Below are 25,656 nucleotides of genomic sequence, written 5' to 3'. Positions count from 1 at the left end.
AACTGCACCTCTTGTGTCGAAAAGCGTCTGTATCAGAGAATGCTGTATGTAAAGCATTCTCGGTTTTCTTGCCTCGTCAATTCGGGATAAAATCTCGAGCTCTCGACGATTACCCCCATCGTCATCGTTAGTTGTTCCTGACGATGAAGGCTATCGTCGAAAGCTCGAGATTTTATTCCGAATTGACGTGGCAAGAAATCCGAGACCGTTTTACATACAAGTACCGTCGCGAAAGACATCGTCCTCATCAGAGAGTTCTGTTTAACGACAGGGTGCCTCAGTGTCTCCCAAGCCCCTGCCCTCTCCTTCCACATCCAGACACGCAACCCGTGGTCTAGCAGGGTGCCAACATTGTGACATGGTCAATGTCCAGATTACACTAGACAAATCCCCGCGTTGCAAGCAGGAAGTCCGCATCCGCCATTCTCGGAAATTAGTTCGAGGTCAAACCTTGATGCAATGGCAGCAGTTACGTGAAACAGGATACACAAAAAGAGGCGTAAGATAACGTAAACAGTGTACTTAGCTCAAGAACATTTATTATTCAGTTAGTGTGGTGCAGGGGTCCCCAAACTCGTCCTCTGACGAAAATTATGATGATGTTGATACTTTGATGAAACACCTTGTTTATTTTGAATGTTGATAAACTTTTTTTTAAAATGAGAACAGCTTATTTCACTCATTGATTACATCAATTTTTAATCGTAATAACACAGAAATTATTAGTACTGCGAAAAAAACCGCCCGGCTATTAACAATTTTCCCACAGAACATTAGTGTTCTGCGGAACACAGTTTGGGAAACCGTGGTCTATAGTGTCGTAGGTGTACATGGAATCATGTCTTGTCCAAAATGTGTTTTATGAGAGGAAGATACAGTACCTGTGCCTTAGAGGTTAAATTACGCTACTGGCCATTAAAATTGCTACACCAAGAAGAAAAGCAGTTGACAAATGGGTATTCATTAGACAAATATATTGTACTAGAACTGACATGTGATTACATTTTCACGCAATTTGGGTGCATAGACCCTTAGAAATCAGTACCCCGAACAACTACCTCTGGCCGTAATGACGGCCTTGATACCCCTGGGCATTGAGTCAAACAGAGCTTGGATGGCGTGTACAGGTACAGCTGCCCATGTAGCTTCAGCACGATACCACAGTTCATCAAGAGTAGTGACTGGCGTATTGTGACGAGCCAGTTGCTCGGCCACCATTGGGTAGACGTTTTCAATTGGTGACAAATCTGGAGAATGTGCTGGCCAAGGCAGCAGTCGAACATTTTCTGTATCCAGAACGGCCCTTACACGACCTGCAACATGCGGTCGTGCATTATCCTGCTGAAATGTAGGGTTTCGCAGGCATCGAATGAAGGCTAGAGCCACGGCTGGTAACACATCTGAAATGTAACGTCCACTGTTCAAAGTGCCGTCAATGCGAACAAGAGGTGACCGAGACGTGTAACCAATGGCACCCCATACCATCACTCCGGGTGATACGCCAGTATGGTGCGACGAATACACGCTTCGAATGTGTGTTCACCACGATGTCGCCAAACTCGGATGCGACCATCATGATGCTGTAAACAGAACCTGGAGTCATCCGAAAAAATGACGTACTGCCATTCGTCCACCCAGGTTCGTCATTGAGTACACCATCGCAGGCGGTCCTGTCTGTCATGCACCGTCAAGAGTAAATGCAGCCGTGATCTCCGAGCTGACAGTCCATGCTGATGCAAACGTCGTCGAACTGATCGTGCAGATAGTTGTTGTCTTGCAAACGTCCCCATCTGTTGTCTCAGGGATCGAGACGTGGCTGCACGATCCGTTACAAAGCCATGCCTGTCATCTCGACAGCTAGTGATACGAGGACGTTGGGATCCAGCACGGCGTTCCGTATTACCCTCCTGAACCCACCGATTCCATATTCTGCTAACAGTCATTGGATCTCGACCAACGCGAGCAGCGATATCGCGATACGATAAACCGCAATCGAGATAGGCTACAATCCGACCTTTATCAAAATCGGAAACGTGATGGTACGCATTTCTCCTCCTCACACGAGGCATCACAACAACGTTTCACCAGGCGACGCTGGTCAGCTGCTGTTTGTGTATGAGAAATCGGTTGGAAACTTTCCTCATGTCAGCACGTTGTAGGTGTCGTCACCGGCGCCAACCTTTTGTGAATGCTCTGAAAAGATAATCATTTGCATATCACATCATCTTCTTCCTGTCAGTTAAATTTCGCGTCTGTAGCATGTCATCTTCGTGGTGTAGCAATTTTAATGGCCAGTAGTGTAATTATCTTCCCTTTGTCAGAGTTGCTTATGTCAATGGATTTCCCCTTTTACAGCCCGTATCTTCGCTTGGGTTACCTCCGTCCGTGTATGCTCCACTTACATACTTCTGTTACTGCGTCACGTCTTCGCAACGCCAACACCAGGCGAGTTCCAAAGTTGCGGTGGGTAGTGGTCAGAACGTTTTGGCTCACAGTGGATACCTCCTTTTCTTTTCCAGTCACGATAAACAAGGTAAGAGCCTACGGAATATCAGACCAGCTGTGTGGCTGGATTGAAGTGTTTTTAGCAAACAGAACACAGCATGTTGTTTTGAATGGAGAGACGTCTACAGACTTTAAAGTAACCTCTGGAGTGCCACAGGAGAGTGTTATGGGACCATTGCTTTTCACAATATACAGGGTGTTTCAAAAATGACCGTTATATTTAAAACGGCAATACAAACTAAACGACCAGCGATAGAAATACACCGTTTGTTGCAATATGCTTGGGACAACAGTACATTTTCAGGCAGACAGACTTTCGAAATTACAGTAGTTACAATTGTCAACAACAGAAGGCGCTGCGATCTGGGAAACTCTATAGTACGATATTTTCCACATATCCACCATGCGTACCAATAATATGGCGTAGTATCTGAATGAAATTACCCGAAACCTTTGACAACGTGTCTGGCGAAATGGCTTCACATGCAGATGAGATGTACTGCTTTAGCTGTTCAATTGTTTCTGGATTCTGGCGGTACACCTGGTCTTCCAAGTGTACCCACAGAAAGAAGTCACAGGGGTTCATGTCTGGCGAATAGGGAGGCCAATCCACGCCGCCTCCTGTATGTTTCGGATAGCCCAAAGCAATCACACGATCGTCGAAATATTCATTCAGGAAATTAAAGACGTCGGCCGTGCGATGTGGCCGGGCACCATCTTGCATAAACCACGAGGTGTTCGCAGTGTCGTCTAAGGCAGTTTGTACCGCCACAAATTCACGAAGAATGTCCAGATAGCGTGATGCAGTAATCGATTCGGATCTGAAAAATGGGCCATGATTCCTTTGGAAGAAATGGTGGCCCAGACCAGTACTTTTTGAGGATGCAGGGACGATGGGACTGCAACATGGGGCTTTTCGGTTCGCCATATGCGCCAGTTCTGTTTATTGACGAAGCCGTCCAGGTAAAAATAAGCTTCGTCAGTAAACCAAATGCTGCCCACATGCATATCGCCGTCATCAATCCTGTGCACTATATCGTTAGTGAATGTCTCTCGTGGAGCAATGGTAGCGGCGCTAAGGGGTTGCCGCGTTTGAATTTTGTATGGATAGAGGTGTAAACTCTGGCGCATGAGACGAGTCGTGGACGTTGGCGTCATTTGGACCGCAGCTGCAACACGGCGAACGGAAACCCGAGGCCGCTGTTGGATCACCTGCTGCACTAGCTGCGCGTTGGCCTCTGTGGTTGCCGTACGCGGTCGCCCTACCTTTCCAGCACGTTCATCCGTCACGTTCCCAGTCCGTTGAAATTTTTCAAACACATCCTTTATTGTATCGCTTTTCGGTCCTTTGGTTACATTAAACCTCCGTTGAAAACTTCGTCTTGTTGCAACAACACTGTGTTCTCGGCGGTGGAATTCCAACACCAGAAAAATCCTCTGTTCTAAGGAATAAACCATGTTGTCGACAGCACACTTGCACGTTGTGAACAGCACACGCTTACAGCAGAAAGACGACGTACAGAATGGCGCACCCACAGACTGCGTTGTCTTCTATATCTTTAACATTACTTGCAGCGCCATCTGTTGATGAAAATTGTAACTACTGTAATTTCGAAAGTTTGTCCGCCTGAAAATGTACTGTTGTCCCAAGCATATTGCAACAAACGGTGTATTTCTATCGCTGCTCGTTTAGTTTTTATTGCCGTTTCAAATATACCGGTGATTTTTGAAACACCCTGTATATAAATGACCTAGTAGATAGTGACGGAAGTCATATGCGGCTTTTCGCGGATGATGTTGTAGTATACAGAGAAGTTGCAGCATTACAAAATTGCAGCGAAATGCAGGAAGATCTGCAACGGATAGGCACTTGGTGCAGGAAGTGGGAACTGACCCTTAACATAGACAAATGTAACGTATTGCGAATACATAGAAAGAAAGATCCTTTATTGTATGATTATGTGATAGCGGATCAAACACTGGTAGCAGTTACTTATGTAAAATATCTGGGCGTATGCGTGCGGTACGATTTGAAGTCGAATGATCATATAAAATTAATTGTTGGGTAAGGCGGGTGCCAGGTTGAGATTCATTGGGAGAGTCCTTAGAAAACGTAGTCCATCAACAAAGTGGGTGGCTTACAAAACACTCGTTCGACCTATACTTGAGTATTGCTCATCAGTGTTGGATCCATACTAGGTCGGGTTGACGGAAGAGATAGAGAAGGTCCAAACAAGAGCGGCGCGTTTCGTCACAGGGTTATTTGGTAAGCGCGATAGCGTTACGAAGATGTTTAGCAAACTGAAGTGGCAGACACTGCAAGAGAGGCGCTCTGCATCGCGGTGTAGCTTGCTGTCCTGGTTTCGAGAGGGTGCGTTTCTGGATGAGGTATCGAATATATTGCTTCCCTCTACTTATACCTCCCGAGGAGATCACGAACGTAAAATTAGAGAGACTGGAGCGCGCACGGAGGCTTTCCGGCAGTCGTTCTTCCCGCGAACCAAACGCTACTGGGACAGAAAATAGAGGTAATGACAGTGGCTGGTAAAATGCCTTCCGCCACACACCGCTGGGTGGCTTGCGGAGTATAAATGTAGAAATGGTTCAAATGGCTCTGAGCACTATGGGACTTAACATCTCAGGTCATCAGTCCTCTAGAACGTAGAACTACTTAAACCTAACTAACCTAAGGACATCACACACATCCATGCCCGAGGCAGGATTCGAACTTGCGACCGTAGAGTTCACGCGGTTCCAGACTGAAGCGCCTAGAACCGGTCGCCCACCAGCGGCCGGCTATAAACGTAGATGTAGATGTAGATGGCACAGGAGACGGACGACTGTCAGCGAGTCACCGTACGAGCGCAAATCTGACTATCCCGCTGTGGTGTTTGCAGGCGCACAGGGCCAGGCTGTGCCCTGCTGAACGGGTTCGGCACTTAGGCCCACGATGGCGCTCTGCTGCTGGCATCGGAATGGCGTCGTCACCTTCGCAGCTTTCTTCACGGTAAGTCACAAATGCGCTTCCTGCATGTATGATATTCTGTAATCGCACTCAAAGAATCCAGATCGTTCATAACAGGCTGTCCATTGCTCGAAACTAAACTGCAGGTCCAATCTTGTGACTGCTCGACTGTCACCCCCCGGAAGAAAAGACGTTAATGTCGTCTTGTAGCGGGACTTAGAATTTCGCCGCGCTACACTCGTTCCCTCAGATATAAATTATACCGTCGCAGCTGTACGAACGCTAGACGGCAGAGAAAATATATAAGAAAATGAAACTTCCTGGCAGTTTAAAACTGTGTGCCCGACCGAGACTCGAACTCGGGCCTTTGCCTTCCGCGGGCAAATGCTCTACTATTTTTTTTTTAATCTCATTTTGTTCGCATGTGTTCGTTGCATCTGCTCGGGGCGGACGTCGTAAGACATCCATTTATGTTCGTTGTTGATCGATTGACTCAGTTTTTTTATTACAGAGGGCGCGTAACCCTCTGACCGAACACGCTGAGCTACCGTGCCGGCTTAAAAATGAAAGGCCTCGATGCTACCGCTGTGCCAACACTGCGGATGCCATCTGAGCTACCGAAGCACGACTCACGCCCGGTACTCATAGCTTTACTTCTGCCAGTATCTCGTCTCCTACTGGCAGAAGTAAAGCTGTGAGTACCTGGCGTGAGTCGAGCTTCCGTAGCTCAGATGGTTGCCGGCACGGTAGCTCAGCGTGTTCGGTCAGAGAGCTGGTTGGCCTTTGTAATAAAAAAAAACTGAGCGCAAAGATCAACAAGCGAACTTGTCATATGATGTCCGTAACGACCAAAACATAAAGATTAAAAAAAAAAAAAGCTAGAGCACTTGCCCGCAAAAGGCAAAGGTCCCGAGTTCGAGTCTCGGTCTGGCACACAGTTTTAATCTGCCAGGAAGTTTCATATCAGCGTACACTCAACTGCAGAGTGAAAATCTCATTCTGGATATAAGGAAATGAACGTACAAAAATTGTAACTGTTTTTGTTTTCTACCCGCTCTTGTCTCTTAAGAGCGGAAGCTTAATTTCACTTATTCGCCAGTCTTAGTATGATTCAGACGAAAAAACTTATTAGCTAGTGTTGGTCGAATTGAGCCGAAAAAACTTATTGATGTGCAGACGCATTGTGGAAGTTTATATGAAATTTGGAGGATGGAAGCAGCAACGTATAAATCATTGCATTCAATATCAAGACGGTTTTAATTTGTATACATTAGTAATTCCAGTTGTTGTTGTTGTTGTTGTTGTTGTTGTCATCAGTCCTGAGACTGGTTTGATGCAGCTCTCTATGCTGTGCAAGCTTCTTCATCTCTCAGTACTTACTGCAACCTACATCCTTCTGAATCTGCTTAGTGTAGTTATCTCTTGGTCTCCCTCTACGAATTTTACCCTCCACGCTGCCCTCCAATGCTAAACATGTGATCCCTTGATGCCTCAGAAAATGTTCTACCAACCGGTCCCTTCCTCTTGTCAAGTTGTGCCACAAACTCCTCTTCTCCCCAATTCTATTCAATACCTCCTCATTAGTTATGTGATCTACCCATCTAATCTTCAGCATTCTTCTGTAGCACCACATTTCGAAAGCTTATATTCTCTTCTTGTCCAAACTATTTATCGTCCATGTTTCACTTCCATACATGGCTACACTCCATACAAATACATTCAGAAACGACTTCCTGACACTTAAATCTATACTCGATGTTAATAAATTTTTCTTCTTCAGAAACGCTTTTCTTGCCATTGCCAGTCTACATTTTATATCCTCTCTACTTCGACCATCATCAGTTATTTTGCTCCCCAAATAGCAAAACTCCTTTACTACTTTAAGTGGATCATTTCCTAATCTAATTCCCTCAGCATCACCCGACTTAATTCGACTACATTCCATTATCCTTGTTTTGCTTTTGTTGATGTTCATCTTATATCCTCCTATCAAGACACTGTCCATTCCGTTCAACTGCTCTTCCAAGTCCTTAGCTGTCTCTGACAGAATTACAATGTCATCAAAGTTTTTATTTCTTCTCCCTGGATTTTAATACCTACATCAAATTTTTCTTTTTTTTCCTTTACTGCTTGCTTAATATACAGATTGAATAACATCGGGGAGAGGCTACAACCCTGTCTCATTCCCTTCCCAACCACTGCTTCCCTATCATGTCCCTCGACTCTTATTACTGCCATCTGCTTTCTGTACAAATTGTACATAGCCTTTCACTCCCTGTATTTTACCCCTGCCACCTGTACAATTTGCAAGAGGGTATTCCAGTCAACATTCTCAAAAGCTTTAGTAATTCCTGGACAATGAAATTTATTGCAAGATTTCGGAGGAGCTACGACTTTTCACGGAGAAATTAGCCAGGAGATTTTTGCAGAACAAGACCTGATCGCCGCACAAGAGAATACATGTTAACATGGTAAAGAATGAACTCTTATCTACGCCATTTCCCCCTGTTAATCACATTTTGTTATTCTCTGTTCTCTTTCAATTAATTTTTGTAGTGGAAATTGGTTTGAGTTTTGCGCAGAAACGCCACAAGGAACACCCCAACAAAAGCTTTTCCGAATTTTCAGTAATCGAAGTCCGATTTGCATTTCATTCTTCCCCCTTTTCACGGTCTTTAACGATTTTAAAAACCCCTTTTTTCACCATTTCTTCCCACATTTTCACCCTTTTATTTTCTTCTCTTTTTTCTTTTTTATTAACCACTACAGTCTATCACAGACTGTGGCATCGATAATTAACTGAGTTTCACGAGGAACCTCGTCCAGAAATTTATTTCGGTGCGACAGATCCAGCTGAAGGAGGGTACTGTAGTGGTACGAGCTTTTGAGGATGTTGATTGCTATGTTCTCCCCCTATTCTCAATTGTCCCAGTCACTTTGAATGGGCCGGCCGCTGTGGCCAAGCGGTTCTAGGCACTTCAGTCCGGAACGGCGCTGCTGCTACGGTCGCAGACTCGAATCCTGCCTCGGGCATGGATGTGATGATCTTAGGTTAGTTAGTTTAACTAGTTCTAAGTCTAAGGGACTGATGACTCAGATGTTAAGTTCCATAGTCCTTAGAGCCATTTGAACCAAGAGGCTCTTTCATTGTTGTAGCGTGCAGACACTCTATCTGACTCTTTCAGTGTTGGGTTGTACAGACAGTCTTAATCGAGGTGATCGACGGATCACAATGAAACACCTCGCTGCCCAACTGGACGTCTCTGTTGGTAGTCCCATCATTCTTTTCCTCCAGTTGGGGTACTCAAAGGTGTGTGACAACTTGGTTCCTCGCCGTCCACAGAAGACCTTGAAGAGATTCCATCTCCTTGATCCAATGAAGGGGAGAGGTTATTGATGGAGCTAGACATTGGCTGTCAAGTCGACCAGTGGACTCGTACCATGTGGGCATATTTGCCCTGCTAATAAGGTCCCATAAAATAACTGCACCAAACGGTGATTATGCCGAAAAAGAGTTTTGCAGTCGAAAGAGTCGGAAATAATATGGTGTATTGAAATCCTGAGAAAAAAAAAACCTGCGATCCGAAAAAAAATAATTTTTGCATAACTTATCTAACGCCCCTCGTACGAGGGTCACTCCAAAAGAAATGCACACTATTTTTGTAAAAATACAGTTTTCATTCTAGGGGTGTGTGTGAAAGTTTTACAGTGTATAGATACATCCTTCCCGTTTGTTTTCAAACTTAGTTCACCCTGTTCCCGTGAGTGACGCTGTCACAGCATGTCTTCAAGATGGCCGCTACACTTGACGTTCGTCAGAAGCAACGTGCTGTCATAGAATTCCTGTGCTGTGAAAACGAGACAGTGGGAAACATCCACAAGAGGTTAAAAAAGGTGTATGGAGATGGTGCTGTCGATCGCAGTACAGTTAGTCGGTGGGCAAGCAGGTTATGTCATGAAAGCGGGCACCGCAATATTGAGGATTGTCCTCGGAGCGGCAGGCCTCGTACTGCACACATTCCACACAATGTGCAAAGAGGTAACGAATTGGTGGCTGCTGACAGACGCATCACAGTGAACGAATTGTCACGCTACCTTGGGACAGGGGAAGGAAGTGTTTACAGAATATACTGGAAGTCTTGGCGTTAAAAAAGGTTTGTGCCAGGTGAGTTCCCAGGATGCTGACAGTGGCTCACAAAGAAACAAGAAAAACGGTATCCAGCAAACTTTTGGAACAGTATGAGAATGGTGGAGATGAATTTCTTGGAAGAACTGTGACAGGTGATGAAACATGGTTCCATCATTTTTCACCAGAGACGAAGAGGCAATCAATGGAGTGGCATCATGCAAATTCACCCAAGAAAAATTAATTCACACCACACCTTCTGCTTGGAAAAGTTATGGCTATGGTGTTTTTTGATTCCGAAGGACTCTTGCTTGCGGACATCATGCCAAGTGGAACCACCATAAATTCTGATGCAAATGTGACGACTCTGAAGAAACTTCAAGCTCGAATGAGTCGTGTTCGACCACATCGGCAAAAGCAGGACGTTTTGCTGTTCCACGACAATGCACGGCCACATGTCAGTCAAAAAACCATGGACACGATCACAAAACTCGGATGGACAACACTGAAACACCCGCCTTACAGTCCTGACCTTGCTCCATGTGACTATCATCTCTTTGGGAAACTAAAATACTCTCTCTGTGGAACAAGGCTTGAAGATGATGACTCCCATGTGCACGCTGCCAAACAGTTGGTTCTCTTGGTTGGTTGGGGTTGAAGGGACCAAACAGCAAGGTCATCAGTCCCTTGTTTCAAATGTGGTCCATTCTGATAGCGTGACATCACAGAAAAGTCAGAACGATAAAAGGGAAAAGGCTAAAAAATGTTAAATGGCAGTCATGTTGTCAACGGTAAAAACAAAATGAGGTAAGTCAGCAAGAGAGCTAACCCAACGCTATGCTAGAGGCACGAAATATCCCACCTCTGAAGCAGCAGAGGCAAGACCACCTGCGACTTAAAAAGGTGCAACCGCTAAAATGTAGAAGTGCGTATGGGAAAAGGAGACTAACCAATCCTAAAAAATGATAAAAACAGAGTAAAAGGGGAAGAAAAGAGGATCTCGGCCAGGGAGGGGAGTCGGGAATCTCCAAAGACGGCTCACAGTGGGAGATACCCCAACACTCACCGCCCTGCCCCAACACCAGAGAGAGATTAAAAACCTTAAAACTGAGAGTAAAAACCACTTTCCCGGAGGAAACCGAGAACGAGGTCGAACATCCGGGAATCGTCAGCCAACATCAAAGGTAAAGTGCTGGAGAGTCTGTACTGTTTAATAAAGGTAAGGGCCTGGGAAATTGCCATCAATTCCGCAGTAAACACACCACATGTAGGTGACAGCAGACGATTTTCCGTTCCAACAGAGGACTTGAAGGCAAATCCCACATGATCAGCAGATTTAGAGCCATCAGTGTAAAGCACAACAGCCTTCCGAAACTCCAATAAAAGTCGGCGGAAAAAGGAACGGAGCACCATCGGCGGAGATCCATCCGAATTCGAAGGCCGAGGAACTAAGCAAGGGGTGAAGGGGGGGGGGTGGAGGGGAGGGAGCGAGGAAGACAAGACAAAGACTGCCAAACAGTGGCTCCAGAATTTTACCGTGTGGGTATAAAGGCGCTGATCCAAGACGGCGTTAGGCACTTGAGAGGGATGGAAATTGTGTGTTCGTAAAGGATGTATCTACACAGTTTAAAACTTTCAAACATGTAGAATAAAAGATGGATTTTTAAAAAATAGTGTGAATTTCTTTTGGAGTGACCCTCGTATTTAGCCACACAGGTGAGGATGGGTGCGTCGCGTCCGCAGGTGGTGGGGGTGCTGGTGATCGCAGCGGGCCGCCTGTGGCTGTCTTGGGCGGCGGTAGCGCAGACCGCGGTCCAGCCTGGAGAGACCGGGTTGCAGTACCGAGCCAGCCCCATCGACTTCAGGATCTTCCGGCTGCTGAGCCGGCGCCTGGAGCGGCTGTCCGCGTCCGAGAGGGAGGCCATCGCAGCTTCTCGGGATCTATACGGTCAGTTACCTTCTTTTCGTGAGGCTACGTACACCGATCAACCAGAACATTATCACCACCGATCTACTATCGCTGTAGTCCCCAGCCAGGCGATAGCAGCTTCACTTGGCGAGGAATGACAGCTAGCCAAGGCACACACACGGTCCGTGTGGCATCAGTGCTGTCTGTGTGTGGAAAGAGGAAAGAGCGTGATCTCTCTGAGTTTGACCGAGGACTGATTGTGATGGCCTGGAGGCACGGCACGACCATTTTGGAAACCGCACGACTTATCGGGTGTTCGAGGAGTGCAGTGGTGAGTGTGTTCAACAGGTGGCAACACCAAGTGGAACCACGTCCAGACATCGTTGGGTTGGGCGGTCACCCTTCATTACAAATGTCGAATGTCGTAGGTTGGGAACACTGGTAAAACAGAACAGGCAGCGAACAGAGGCCGATCTACTATCGACGTAATCCCCATCCAGGCGATGGCAGCTTCACGTGGCGAGGAATGATAGCTAGACCCACGCACGGTCCATGTGGCATCAGTGCTGTCTGTGTGTAGAAAGTGGAAAGACCGTGATCTATCTGAGTTTGACCGAGGGCAGATTGTGATGGCCTGGAGGCTACGCACGACCATTTCAGAAATCGCAAGACTTATCGGGTGTTCGAGGAGTGCCGTGGTGAGTGTCTTCAACACGTGGAAACACCAAAGTGGAACCACGTCCAGACATCGTTGGGTTGGGCGGTCACTCTTCATTACAGATGTCGAATGTCGTAGGTTGGGAACACTGGTAAAACAGAACAGGCAGCGGACAGTGGCCGATGTACTATCGACGTAATCCCCATCCAGGCGATAGCAGCTTCACCTGGCGAGGAATGATAGCTAGTCAGACACACGCACAGTCCATGTGGCATCAGTGCTGTCTGTGTGTAGAAAGTGGAAAGACCGTGATCTATCTGAGTTTGACCGAGGGCAGATTGCGATGGCCTGGGGGCTAGGCACGACCATTTCAGAAACCGCACGACTTATCGGGTGTTCGAGGAGTGCCGTGCTGAGTGCCTTCAATACTAAGTCCAGACGGCGTTGGGTTGGGCGGTCACCCCTCATTACAGATGTCGGATGTCGTAGGTTGGGAAGACTGGTAAAACAGGACAGGCAGCGACCAGTGGCGGTCCTAACATCAGACTTCAATGTTGGGCAGAGCACAAGTGTATGTGAACACACAGTGCATCGAACACTCCTAACGATGGGCCTCTGCAGCCGACGACCCATGCATGTTCCAATGTTAACACCGCGACATTGTCAACTACCATGAAATGAACACCCTTAGGTGCTTACAGGTGTTGACATACATCATCGGGGACAGATGAAAATGTGTGCCCCAATCGGGACTCAGGCCTTGGATCTCCTGCTTACATGGCAAACGCTCTATCCATCTGAGCTGCATGGGCACCGATGGTATCTGTTCATTCGGACACGTCTGAAAGAACAGATACCATCATAGTATATATTGTTAACTACGACTGAAAATGGGAACCTGTCCATCGGCACTGGAGCATGGTGAGGTGGCAAAGCATTGCAGTGTCTGATGAATCCCGATACCTTCTTCATCATGACGATGAGAGGGCGCGAATCCGTCGTCTTCTGGGGGAACAGCTCGTTGGGACTTCTACAACAGGACGGAGACAAGCTGGTGGTGGCTCCATTATGCTCTGGGGAACATTCACGTGGGCACCCATGGGTCGAGTGGAGCGCGTGCACGGATGGCATCATGACGGCCGAGGAGTACTTGCAGTCCACGTACACCCCTTCATGAAGATCATATTTCCCGATGGCTGTGGCATTTTTCGTCGGCCGCTGTGGCCGAACGGTTCTAGGCGCTACAGTATGCAACCGCGCGACCGCTACGGTCGCAGGTTAGAATCCTGTTTCTGGCATGGATGTGTGTGATGTCGTTAGGTTAGTTTTACGTCTAGGGGACTGATGACCTCAGATGTTAAGTCCCACAGTACTTAGAGCCATTTGAACCATTTTTGTGGAATTTTTCAACAAGATAATGCGCCCTGTCACAAGGCCGAGAGTGTGACGGAGTGGTTCGAGCAATAGTGTGGAGATCAATTTATGTAGAGGCCCTCCAACTTGGCAGATCTGAACCCAATTGAACACATCTGGGATGTGATTGAATGTGGCATCAGAGCTCATCGCCGCATCCCCGGAGTTTATGGGAATTAGGTAACTTCTGTGTGTGTGTACAGATGTGGTGCCAATTCTCCCAGCGACCCACCCAGACCTCACTACTTCCATGTCACGACGCGTCTCCGCTTTTATCCGTGCCAAAGGTTGACACACAACCTATTAGGTAGGTGCTCATAATGTTCTGGCGGATCAGTGTACGATGAAATTCTTCCCCTATTAATTAACGTTGCTGGTATGGATGATGTAGCCTAAAGACTTTGCTGTACGCTACATCATACATACAACCAGCAACTCGTAAGTTTTCTTAATGAGAAGAAGGATACGATCTAAGAAGACATACAGCCATTTCAACTAACGAGCTTTCCATTTCTTTCTTTCAACAGAAGCTAAGATGATCGCGATTTCGTTCGTGGCGCTGGGAGTTGTGAAGACCAGCCTGTCCATCGTGCTGCTAGTGGCCGCCTTGATGGTGAGTGGTGACAGCCACAGGACATTTATAGATGTGAAACCATCGGCAAAATACCACAGACACCTATACGTAGTAGTATTAAGGAACACGTCCTATACTCATTCAATTTGACCGTTTTTGAGAACGAAAATCTCTATAGAAATAAGCATGGACTAAATATAGAAGAATTTAAGTTACTGCAGATGAGTAAGAAAAATAAAGCCGTAGTGTTCGAATACAGAATTAGTAGTATGCCGCTTGGCGTAGTCATGTCGTTTATGAAATTGAACGACGATGTAAAGATTGCAGTAGGGAAGGCGAATGGCCAACTGCGGTTAATTGGGAGAATTTTAGGAAAGCGTAGTTCATCTGTAGAGGAGACTAGGTATAAGACGCTGGTGCAACCTATTCTTGAGTTCTGTTTGGGATCCATACGTGGTCAGTTTAAAGGAAGACATTGAAGCAATTCCGACGCGTACTGCTAGATTTGTAACGGGACTGGAACCGATGCACTGATATCACGAAAGGAAATTCACTGTACGTTTGCACGAAACAAATTTTTGGCCAGTACATCATAATGTTTCCCGAAGCATGCAGCTTTACTGTATGGTTAAATGATGATGGTGTCCTCTTGGGTAAAATATTCCGGAGGTAAGATAGTCCTCCATTAGGATCTCTGGATGGGGACTACTCAGGAGGATGTCGTTATCAGGAGAAAGAAAACTGGCGTTCTACGGGTCGGGGCGTGGAATGTCAGATCCCTTAATCGGGCAGGTAGGTTAGAAAATTTAAAAAGGGAAATGGCGAGGTTAAAGTTAGATATAGTTTGAATTAGTGAAGTTCGGTGGAAGGAGGAGAAAGACTTTTGGTCAGGTGAATACAGAGTTATAAATACAAAATCAAATAGGGGTAATGCAGGAGTCGGTTTAATAATGAATTTAAAAAAAATAGGACTGCGGGTAAGCTACTAAAAACAGCATAGTGAACGCATTATACTGAGCAAGCAGTAAAAGAAACAAAAGAAAAGTTCGGAGTAGGTATTAAAATCCATGGAGAAGAAATAAAAACTTTGAGGTTCGCCAATGACATTGTGATTCTGTTAGAGACAGCAAATGACTTGGAAGAGCAGTTGAACGGAATCGTAGAGGGAGACCGAGAGATGAATACACTAAGCAGATTCAGAAGGATGTAAGCTGGAGTAGGTACTGGGAGATGAAGGACCTTGCACAGGATAGAGTAGCATGGAGAGCTCCATGAAACCAGTCTCAGGACTGAAGACCACAACATCAACAATGATGACTACCTGAAATGTGTTTAATCGGAATCAGCTTGGCTAACGCCCGGTGCCCGCCATGTTACGACATGCTTCTGTAACACTCATATCATTCGTCCTCTGTCTGTACTGTATTCCACACTATAACCTTGTGGCTGTTTTGTGGGCACTCAATTATTTCAATGTCCGTTAAGCATAATCAGAGCGCAGCAACTCCGATGGACTTGTATTTGCCTCAACCAAGTCCTGTGCTGTTCAAGGTAGTTCCAGTGGAGGTCATACGAACAAGTGGCACAGAGCTTGTATTGTTCTGTAGAAACGTCTCCGTCAGCTGGAAGGATGCCCAATTTCCAAATGCTGGCTTTGCAGTGGGGGACGTCTACCTTGAGATAATTGAGTTATCTCCAAACAGGGTAGTGCAGATCGTTTCCTGTGGCTAGAGCTTCCTTTGGAAGCACAGGTATATCAGGATGCAGTTTATTCCTCCATCTGGTGATGCGATTAGACCGCATGGTTCCTTCTGATGTTTGAGTCTAGCGGTGAAGCTAGTTTATGGTGACCTAATGAAGCTCATTTTTACAGGGAGTGTACCTCATATTCTCAACGCCTGACGATCACTACGTACCAGGTCTTGTGTTATTCTGCACTTGTGAACATGTCTCTCTCAGTTGGAAGGATACCCCATTTTTGCATACTGGTCATGCAACAGGGGACATTTACCCTGAGACGACTGAGTCATCTCCAAACATTCAGAGCAGATCATTTCCTGAGGCTAGCTGTTCCTTTGCAGGAATATCCAGCACCAGCTTACTTGATTCCGTCTGGTTAGATTCCAAAATTCTCTCCATCAGCTGAGTCTAGCGATGAAGCTATTTTATGATGACTATACGGAACTCAGGTTTATTGGGAGTGATCTTATATTTTGAACGCCAAACAAATACTATGTACCAGATCTTTTGTAGTTTTGCACTTGCAGGGCACGTCTCCATCAACTGGAAGGATGCCTCACTTTTACGTGTTGGTCTTGCAATGGGACGCCTACCCTAAGGCGACTGAGTGATTTCGAGACAGCGTAGGACAGATCGTTTCCTGGGCTAAGTCTTCCTTTGCAGGCATAGGAATAGCCACGGCAACTTACTCGATTCCATCCGGTGACAGGGTTAGATCCCAAGGTTCCCTCCATCAGCTGAGTCTAGATTGAAGCTGTTTTATAGTGACGTCATGGAACTCAGGTTTATGGGGAGAGTATTTGGTATTTCGAACTTTTGACGAACACCATTTACCTGATCTTGTTTAATCCCATACTCGCAGAACAGCTGTAAGGATGCCGTATATCTGTGCATTGGTCATGCAGTGGGAGACACCCTTCCTAAAAGGACTGATAGATCTCCAAACAGGGTAGGGCAGATCGTATCCTGGGGCTACCTCATCCTCTGCAGGCATAGGGACATCAGACAGCAGCTTAGTCTTCTGTCTGGTGACGTGGTTAAACTCTCTGAGTCCCTTCACTGGTTGACTCCTAGCGATGAAGCTATCTTATGGGAAGTATTAGGGAAGTATACAATATATTTCGAACGTCTGACGAGCACTATGTACAGTTTATTAAGACAACACGCTTTACTGTTCATGAAGGGGCTAGGAACAAGTAATTTAGTAACTCTGCAAAGTGTGAGTGGTAAAAATAGAGGGAGACCAAGATCTGCATATAGGTTCCAACATATTTGGAGTGCAACAGGCATACGTCAGTGACGAAGACTTTCAAAAGTCCGGCTATCGTGGGCAGCTTCGTCCACATCCACATACACTGTGAGGTGCGTGGCAGAGGGTACTCAGCAGTGGACCACTTACTACTGTTCCTCTCCGTTACAGTCGCGAAGAGAGAACGCGAAGAATTAACTGGTTATGTACTGCCGTGCCCACTACAATTAATCTTTTCTTCAAGGCCCTATGGGAACGATATAAAGGGGCTGAATAAAATCTCTATTTCTTCACTTAATACCAGTTCTTGAAACTCGAAGTTTTCGCAGGTGTATCTTCAACCATCTTCCAATTCAGGTTTTTTCAGCATTTCCATGATGATCTCCTGTGGGTGAAACGAAGTTGTGACCATATTTGGAGCCCTTCTTTGTAATATCCCCTATTCAATCTATCTGGTATGAATCCCCAAAATGAGAGCAGTATTTTAAATAGGTCGCACGAGTGTTTTGTAAGTAACTTCCATTGTAGAGTGACTGCATTTTCCTTGTGTCAGACCATGGTACCAAAGTCTGCCATCTGCTCTACCTATGACTGAGCGTATGGATCTTTCCATTTATATACCTACAAACTGTTACACCTATGGTATTGCATTCGCAAGATACTATGTTAATTTTACCTTTCTGAACATTTGAAGAAAATTACAAAGGTTTGCCTCAGTTTGAAATCTTATCAAAATATCACTGACTATTTGTGCCAATTTTTTTCAGGTAGTACTTCATTACAGACAACTACATCATCTGTGAGGTTACTACTAATACTGTCTGTAATGTTATTAATACACAACATGAGAAGCAAGGGTTCCAACAGACTTCCATGCGGAAACCTCAAGTACCTTGTTGCAGTTCTGGGCACCCACGACGCAAATATATGCATATGATGGCAAATGCAGGAGTGAAGTGATTTAATATTCGAGCGATTCTGTTTGTGTGTGACCTGAGTCCGGTAACTGGTGTCAGTAATGTATACGATTCAGTTCCTCAGTCACAGTTCGTGCGTTAAGTAAAAGTACTTCCAGATAACGTGCCATTGGATGTTAAACACTGGTGGCTGGACAGACCTCAGATAGTACTTCATGACAGATAAACGCATCAAACCTGCTTTTGGGCTAATGACTACTACAAGAACAAGATTATTTTAGGAGAGTGGTAGACTTGCCGCGCGGGATTAGCCGAGCAGCCTAAGGCGCTGCACTCATAGACTGTGCGGCTGGTCCCGGCGGAGGTTCGAGTCCTCCCTCGGGCATGGGTGTGTGTGTATTTGTCCTTAGGATAATTTAGGTTAAGTAGTGTGTAAGCTTAGGGACTGCTGACCTTAGCAGTTAAGTCCCATTAGATTTCACACACATTTGAACAGTGGTAGACTTATGTGCCCAACTCAACAGAGGTTTTCTTTGCCTGTGTGGTAACTGTCCCTTTGGAAATGTCGAAAAGAAGAGGCATCCTACATACAAAAAAAATATATGTGCCTTGACGGCAACTAAGCATTCTGCGCAGATGCAACCTCATCCAATCTCTCGCAGGGATCAGCATGAAGCTACTAGCAGTGAGAGTGATGGACGGGGGGGGGGGGGGGGGGGGAGAGGGGGGGCGGGGAGCTACAGAATTTTTATGTGACAAACTGGGAATTTTTCTCGGGTAGCCAAAGCTGTTAAGGCGATCACTCGAGTAAAACGAGAAACTAGAGTTCGACTTCCGGTCTGGCAAAAATTGTCACTTGTCTATACTGAATTTATTTCAGTGCCCGATTTTAGCTTATGGCAGAATTTCAATTTTGTCAGGAACACAGATTAATTCGTAAGTACTTCCTGGGTTTCAAATTCTGAGTACAAAAAAACTAGCAGACACATCGAAAATAGTTAGCAGTTGATAGTGAATCTTTCCGAATTTTTAATGCACATTACAGGTGCACAACATAGGCATTGTATACCACGTGGCATGCATCATTGTGTGCGTGCATTTCATTAAAGTTGCAGACATAAATTGCCTGGGAAGGCGTCACATCATTTCCACTTTGGAAATCTGTTCAATGGGTAATCTATCTACAGGCATAAACTAATTCAGTGTGACAATATGGAGTGAATGATTTCCTCCCTTGTTCTGATATGCATGCACCTGGTGTTAACTACACTAAGGAGTGTATACCGAAACAAAACTAGGAGATTCTCGAACGACTGATGTTTGTGTATTTTCGGCATATATTGTGTTTTCGACACGGTCCAATTCTGAAACCATGGAGAGCTATAGACCTATAACGTCGATCAGTTGTAGAATTTTGGAACACGTATTATGTTCGAGTATAATGACTTTTCTGGAGACTAGAAATTTACTCTGTAGGAATCAGCATTGGTTTCGAAAAAGACGGTCGTGTGAAACCCAGCTCGCGCTATTCGTCCACGAGACTCAGAGGGCCTTAGACACGGGTTCACAGGTAGATGCCGTGTTTCATGACTTCCGAAAGGCGTTTGACACAGTTCCCCACAGTCGTTTAATGAAGAAAGTGAGAGCATACGGACTATCAGATCAATTGTGTGATTGGATTGAGGAGTTCCTAGATAACAGAACGCAGCATCTCATTCTCAATAGAGAGATGTCTTCCGAAGTAAGAGTGATTTCAGGTGTGCCGCAGGGGAGTGTCATAGGACCGTTGCTATTCACAATATACATAAATGACCTTGTGGATGACATCGGAAGTTCACTGAGGCTTTTTGCAGATGATGCTGTAGTGTATCGAGAGGTTGCAACAATGGAAAATTGTACTGAAATGCAGGAGGATCTGCAGAGAATTTACGCATGGTGCACGGAATGGCAATTGAATCTCAATGTAACACAAGTGTAATGTGATGCGAATACATAGAAAGATAGGTCCCTTATCATTTAGCTACAAAATAGCAGGTCAGCAACTGGAAGCAGTTAATTCCATAAATTATCTAGGAGTACGCATTAGGAGTGATTTAAAATGGAATGATCATATAAAGTTGATCGTCGGTAAAGCAGATACCAGACTGAGATTCATTGGAAGAATCCTAAGGAAATGCAATCCGACAACAAAGGAAGTAGGTTACAGTACGCTTGTTCGCCCACTGTTTGAATACTGCTCAGCAGTGTTGGATCCGCACCAGATAGGGTTGATAGAAGAGACAGAGAAGATCCAAAGGAGAGCAGCGCGCTTCGTTACATGATCATTTAGTAATCGCGAAAGTGTTATGGAGATGATAGATAAACTCCAGTGGAAGAGTCTGCAGGAGAGACGCTCAGTAGCTCGGTGCGGGCTTTTGTTGAAGTTTCGAGAACATACCTTCACCGAGGGGTCAAGCAGTATATCGCTCCCTCCTACGTACATCTCGCGAAGAGACCACGAGGATAAAATCAGAGAGATTGGAGCCTACACAGAGGCATACCGACAATCTTTCTTTCCACGAACAGTACGAGACTGGAATAGAAGGGAGAACCGATAGAGGTATTCGAGGTACCCTCCGCCACACACCGTCAGGTGGCTTGTAGAGTATGGATGTAGATGTAGATGTAGAGTCCAATTCTGTAACCATGGAGTTATTTATGAGTAACCCTATACGCGGCACGTATTGTGCAGCTTTGGGATTGAGTGAGATGGTTTCAGTGAGCTACGTGGTGTTGTCAGGAGCTGGAGCGAGTGCTGCAGCTGTTCCTGTTTGGGGGCACGCTGGTGGTGGTCGTGGCAGCAATGCAGGTGGTGGCTGTGGAGGTGGTGCTCCTCCAAGACCGGCCAGCCATGGAGTTCGCCATGCCTGCCACACTCACCATGCGCGGCGCTGCCATCGCGCTGCCTGTGTCCGCCATCTTGTATCTCGGTGAGTCCTACGTACACTATGTCTCTACAGGGCTCCCAAAACCAGAATCCACAAACCAATGTATCTATACTGTCCCAAGTTGTTCCTGTAATTCCAGCTTACAAATATCCACTTCCGTAATGAATTTCCGATCCCATGTAACAGCTCTATACAGTTTGAAACATGCGTGGATTGTGAGGTTACGTCTTGTTTTTAAAAATTTTCAGATAATTTGCGTGGAGTGACTTTTTATGCAGTCAAGGAGCAGCAGAAATACTAGGCGGAGGAGAAAGTTGTCTACCGCGAATATTTAACTGAACAGAAATTGCCTTGGTGGATACTAAATGAAGAAACGGAACAGTTGATTTTCAGACGTCATTTGTGTAAGACAAATGACGATTGGAAAAGCGATGTTTGACTAGTGTAGCAAAACTCTTTCAGGACTTAATGTGTGAACACAACAGTGATAAATGGTCTCAGAAATTATATTTTCTTCTCCTGGAAGTTGCATTGCCTGCTAAAAGTAGTGAAACATTGTTCCGCCTTGGCTGAGATTACTATGACGTAACTTGTCAAAACTGCTTCGGGCGTTACTACACCACTGGCCATTAAAACACCATGAAGGTGGCATTCATAAAAATTCCAACTGGCATGAAATGTAACAACCGCTAGGATATGAGTATGAACAGTGTTTTAGTGCAATCATGCAATCTGAATCGTTGTAATTCCAACTGCATATTGTACGTTATATACAATTATGCACCGTGTTCCTCTTCAGATGGCATTTAATTGTTATTTGTTTCTGATCATGTTACGCTTCGTCTAAGAAGAAGAAAATTTGTCTATCAGAATGTGTCAGAATTCGATGACACTGCAGTTAATACTTCCACTACACAGCTGATCGTCTTAATCAGGATTCCACGACTGCCATATGCATACAGAATCAATGAGCCACAGCCCTATGACGCATGGCTACCTGCTCCGGCGAGAGGACCCTCCAATGCGTGGTGCTTGCGGCGTCCAGGTCACTGTGCGCCACGTTTGGTTGGATTGCGTTTTATTTTCTGACCAGCGGGCTGCAGCTGACCTGCCAGCGGACCTGCCATCTCTTTTAGGCAACACTCGGACGAATGTGGCTAAAGTTTTAAAGTTCTGTGGCATGTCAAATGTTTTTACAAAGATTTTAGGGAGAGGATTTTAATTTGCTCACTGTGTGACAAGCTCGCCCATATTTTATGTAAGTGGCCAGCCAATAACAATTTCCTGTGACATTGTTGTTGCTATGTTTCCCCTTCCCTTAGGTTTTACTTTCTTATGTAGCATTTTCCTTCTTTTCCTGCTTTCTTTGAGTGTGTGCTTTAGTTTTCTTAGGTCTGTCCACGTTCGTTCCTTTTAATGTGTGTCAGGGCGCCGATGACCTCGATGTTGAGCGCCCATTAGCCCCAACACACCACACAGCTTTGGAAAGCCATACTCAACACCATGCAGGGTTTCAACGGCCCTGCGCGATTAGCGCACGAGAGGACAGTCATATTGTTCGCTCGACCGTGCTGCCGTAACAGATACCTCAACTCAGTAAATGAGTTCGTTTGTAGCAAGACAAGTGTCCACAGGTACTGTGCGACGACGATGGAGCACCAGCAACAGAACGAAAACCCTGGACAAAGAAATTTCTTTTCAGATGAGTCGCAGTTCTGTGGTGCAGAATCACGATGTATGAGTCCATGGCTGAAGTAGAACGACCGTTTCCAGACTGCATCTTTCACTGTCATACCTGGCCAGTACTTGGTGTTTTGGTATAGCGTGCGAATGGGTAAACATGCATCATATCTGGTTCCACAGCATGTGACCTGGACAGCACCCACTACAGTTTTGACTGTTGACACTAGTGTCTGTGCAATATCTTCGAAGTATTTGTCACATTACGTTTTAACAGGGTAACACAAACAGAGAAAGAGTCCACACTGGCTCACATTCGAAGGGAAGACGACGGTTCTGAGCTGCGTCCGCCCTTGTAGATTTAGGTGCTGCGTGATTTGGCTACAGCTCTCCAGGTTAATGCCGAGATGGTTCTCCATCTTGGAATAATCCGAGCTTGAGCTCCATTTCTAATTACCTCTTCCTTTCCTATGTGCTGTCCTAATGTAAGGAGTTATTAGACTGTCGCCCTGCCCAGTACATTCTTCACGTATCCACTGACAACATCTGAAATGGGTTGCTGAGAGACTGGGATGCTGCATTCCACTAGCTACCATGATTGAAGAGCTCTGATATGGAGCTCAAGCAGCAAGGAGTAATGTACCTGTGTCTGTCATCCAATCTCAGCTCGACTCACTGACTAGCCAGGTTATACTGTGAGAGATGGCACCTGTGTACACTAAATATCACATTCTGTATATCTCAAAATTCACATACAATTTTATGACAATGAATACAGACCGAAACAATTAATTAAAATTTGTAGCAAGGCTGAGACGGAGATGTACTAGTTTAATCCAGGCAGTTGTGTTATTCGCAGTAAGAAAGTGAGTAAGGAGACCTGGGTACGAATCCTGTACTTGGTAGAAATTTCAATTCGTTGTTTCAACCTGTATTCAGCATCACAGATGAACTGGAACATATAATTTGCCTGATTCACACACAAATTAGACCACGGGGTCTCTCTACTGTACTGTACTGTATAAATTTTATGAAATTTTTTTCGCAATTGCGTTATCTTTCTGACATTAACAGCATTAGGTATGCAGATATTACCTATTTGTGACACAAGAAATTTGTGCCATAAAAGGAATCGAACTCAAATTTCCTGTCTGTGCGACCAGCTGCTTTAACCACATTGGTTGTGCGAGCACGATTTCAGGAAGTGGTTAAAGCGACCATTCGCGACTTGCGACGAGTGAGAAATACGGATTCGAGTCCTGGCACAAATTTTCATATGTCACCAACAGGTAAGATCTTCATACCTAATTTATTCCGCAATTGCGAGTGAATTTCATAAAATCGACTGCAGTTCAAAATCGTCACAAGTGTATGTTTCCTTAAGAATTGTTGAAAATAAATACTGCATAAGTTTACGTGCAATAAAATTTCGTTATTTCCAATTCTTACTGCAGCAATTTCGATGGGCAGTGGTGTTAGCGTCTTGCATTCAACAGTATACACCACTAAACCGACGATTGTTTGAAGAATCGAACTCCCATGTATGAAGTAGATAACGAGTTAACGTGTTAAACACTGACGTTAAGCGTGAAAGCGAGAAAAGGTTTTGAAATTCAGTTTAAAGTTTTTCAAAGTCGCTATAGGCTCTTATTATTAAATGCTGGTTTAGTATATTGTGTGTAATTTGATCGTCGGGGAAACTAATGAAAGAAACAACATTTACTCGCTCGCAGGCAAAATCTGCAGAACTGGTGAAAAGTGAAATACCCGTAACTAAGGTTGCACGAAACGATATTATACAGTCTTTATTATTATTATTATTATTATTATTATTATTATTATTATTCCAATCCCAAGGAAAGCGGGTGTTGACAGATATGAAAATTACCGAACTATCAGTTTAATAAGCCACGGCTGCAAAATACTAACGCGAATTCTTTACAGACGAACGGAAAAACTGGTAGAAGCCGACCTCGGAGAAGATCAGTTTGGATTCCGTAGAAATATTGGAACACGTGAGGCAATACTGACCTTACGACTTATCTTACAAGAAAGATTAAGGAAACGCAAACCTACGTTTTCTAGCATTTGTAGACTTAAAGGAAGCTTTTGACAATGTTGACTGGAATACTCTCTTTCAAATTCTAAAGGTGGCAGGGGTAAAATATAGGGAGCAAAAGGCTATTTACAATTTGTATAGAAACCAGATGGCAGTTATAAGAGTCGAGGGACATGAAAGGGAAGCAGCGGTTGGGAAGGGAGTGAGACAGCGTTGTAGCCTCTCCCCGATGTTATTCAATCTGTATATTGAGCAAGCAGTGAAGGAAACAAAAGAAAAATTCGGAGTAGGTATTAAAATCCATGGAGAAGAAATAAAAACTTTGAGGTTCGCCGATGACATTGTAATTCTGTCAGAGACAGCAAAGGACTTGGAAGAGCAGTTGAATGGAATGGACAGTGTCTTGAAAGGAGAATATAGGATGAACATCAACAAAAGCAAAACGAGAATAATGGAATGTAGTCGAATTAAGTCGGGTGATGCTGAAGGAATTAGATTAGGAAATGAGACACTTAAAGTAGTAAAGAAATTTTGCTATTTGGGGAGCAAAATAACTGATGATGGTCGAAATAGAGAGGATATAAAATGTAGACTGGCAATGGCAAGGAAAGCGTTTCTGAAGAAAAGAAATTTGTGAACATCGAGTATAGATATAAGTGTCAGGAAGTCGTTCCTGAAAGTATTTGTATGGAGTGTAGCCATGTATGGAAGTGAAACATGAACGATAAGTAGTTTGGACAAGAAGAGAGTAGAAGCTTTTGAAATGTGGTGCTACAGAAGAATGCTGAAGATTAGATGGGTAGATCACATAACTAATGAAGAGGTATTGAATAGAATTCTGGAGAAGAGGAATTTGTAGCACAACTTGACAAGAAGTAGGGACCGGTTGGTAGGACATGTACTGAGGCATTTAGGGGATCACAAATTTAGCATT

At 44.9% G+C, this 25,656-nt stretch overlaps 2 protein-coding genes across 3 annotated transcripts in view; one reads left to right on the top strand and one right to left on the bottom strand.

Annotated features, from left to right (window-relative positions):
• Positions 1-25,656, bottom strand: part of LOC126292035 (amyloid-beta-like protein) — a 1,795,419-nt gene that overhangs the window by 489,124 nt on the left and 1,280,639 nt on the right. The window lies entirely within an intron of this gene.
• The window catches only part of LOC126292045 (uncharacterized), a 50,417-nt gene that overhangs the window by 17,325 nt on the left and 7,436 nt on the right, over positions 1-25,656 (top strand). The window contains exons 2-5 of one of the 2 annotated variants that reach the window (XM_049985845.1): positions 5,403-5,512; positions 11,340-11,544; positions 14,104-14,189; positions 20,836-21,025. In XM_049985845.1, the coding sequence (XP_049841802.1) occupies positions 5,456-5,512; positions 11,340-11,544; positions 14,104-14,189; positions 20,836-21,025 (538 nt within the window). In that variant the 5' untranslated portion in view covers positions 5,403-5,455. Of the gene's footprint in view, positions 1-5,402; positions 5,513-11,304; positions 11,545-14,103; positions 14,190-20,835; positions 21,026-25,656 lie in introns of those variants that run through there. The other variant, XM_049985846.1, reaches the window with a different exon arrangement.

This window comes from Schistocerca gregaria, chromosome 9 (assembly GCF_023897955.1).
Source record: "Schistocerca gregaria isolate iqSchGreg1 chromosome 9, iqSchGreg1.2, whole genome shotgun sequence".
NCBI classification, from domain to species: Eukaryota; Metazoa; Arthropoda; class Insecta; order Orthoptera; family Acrididae; genus Schistocerca; species Schistocerca gregaria.
This window is presented reverse-complemented; position numbering and strand designations above follow the sequence as displayed.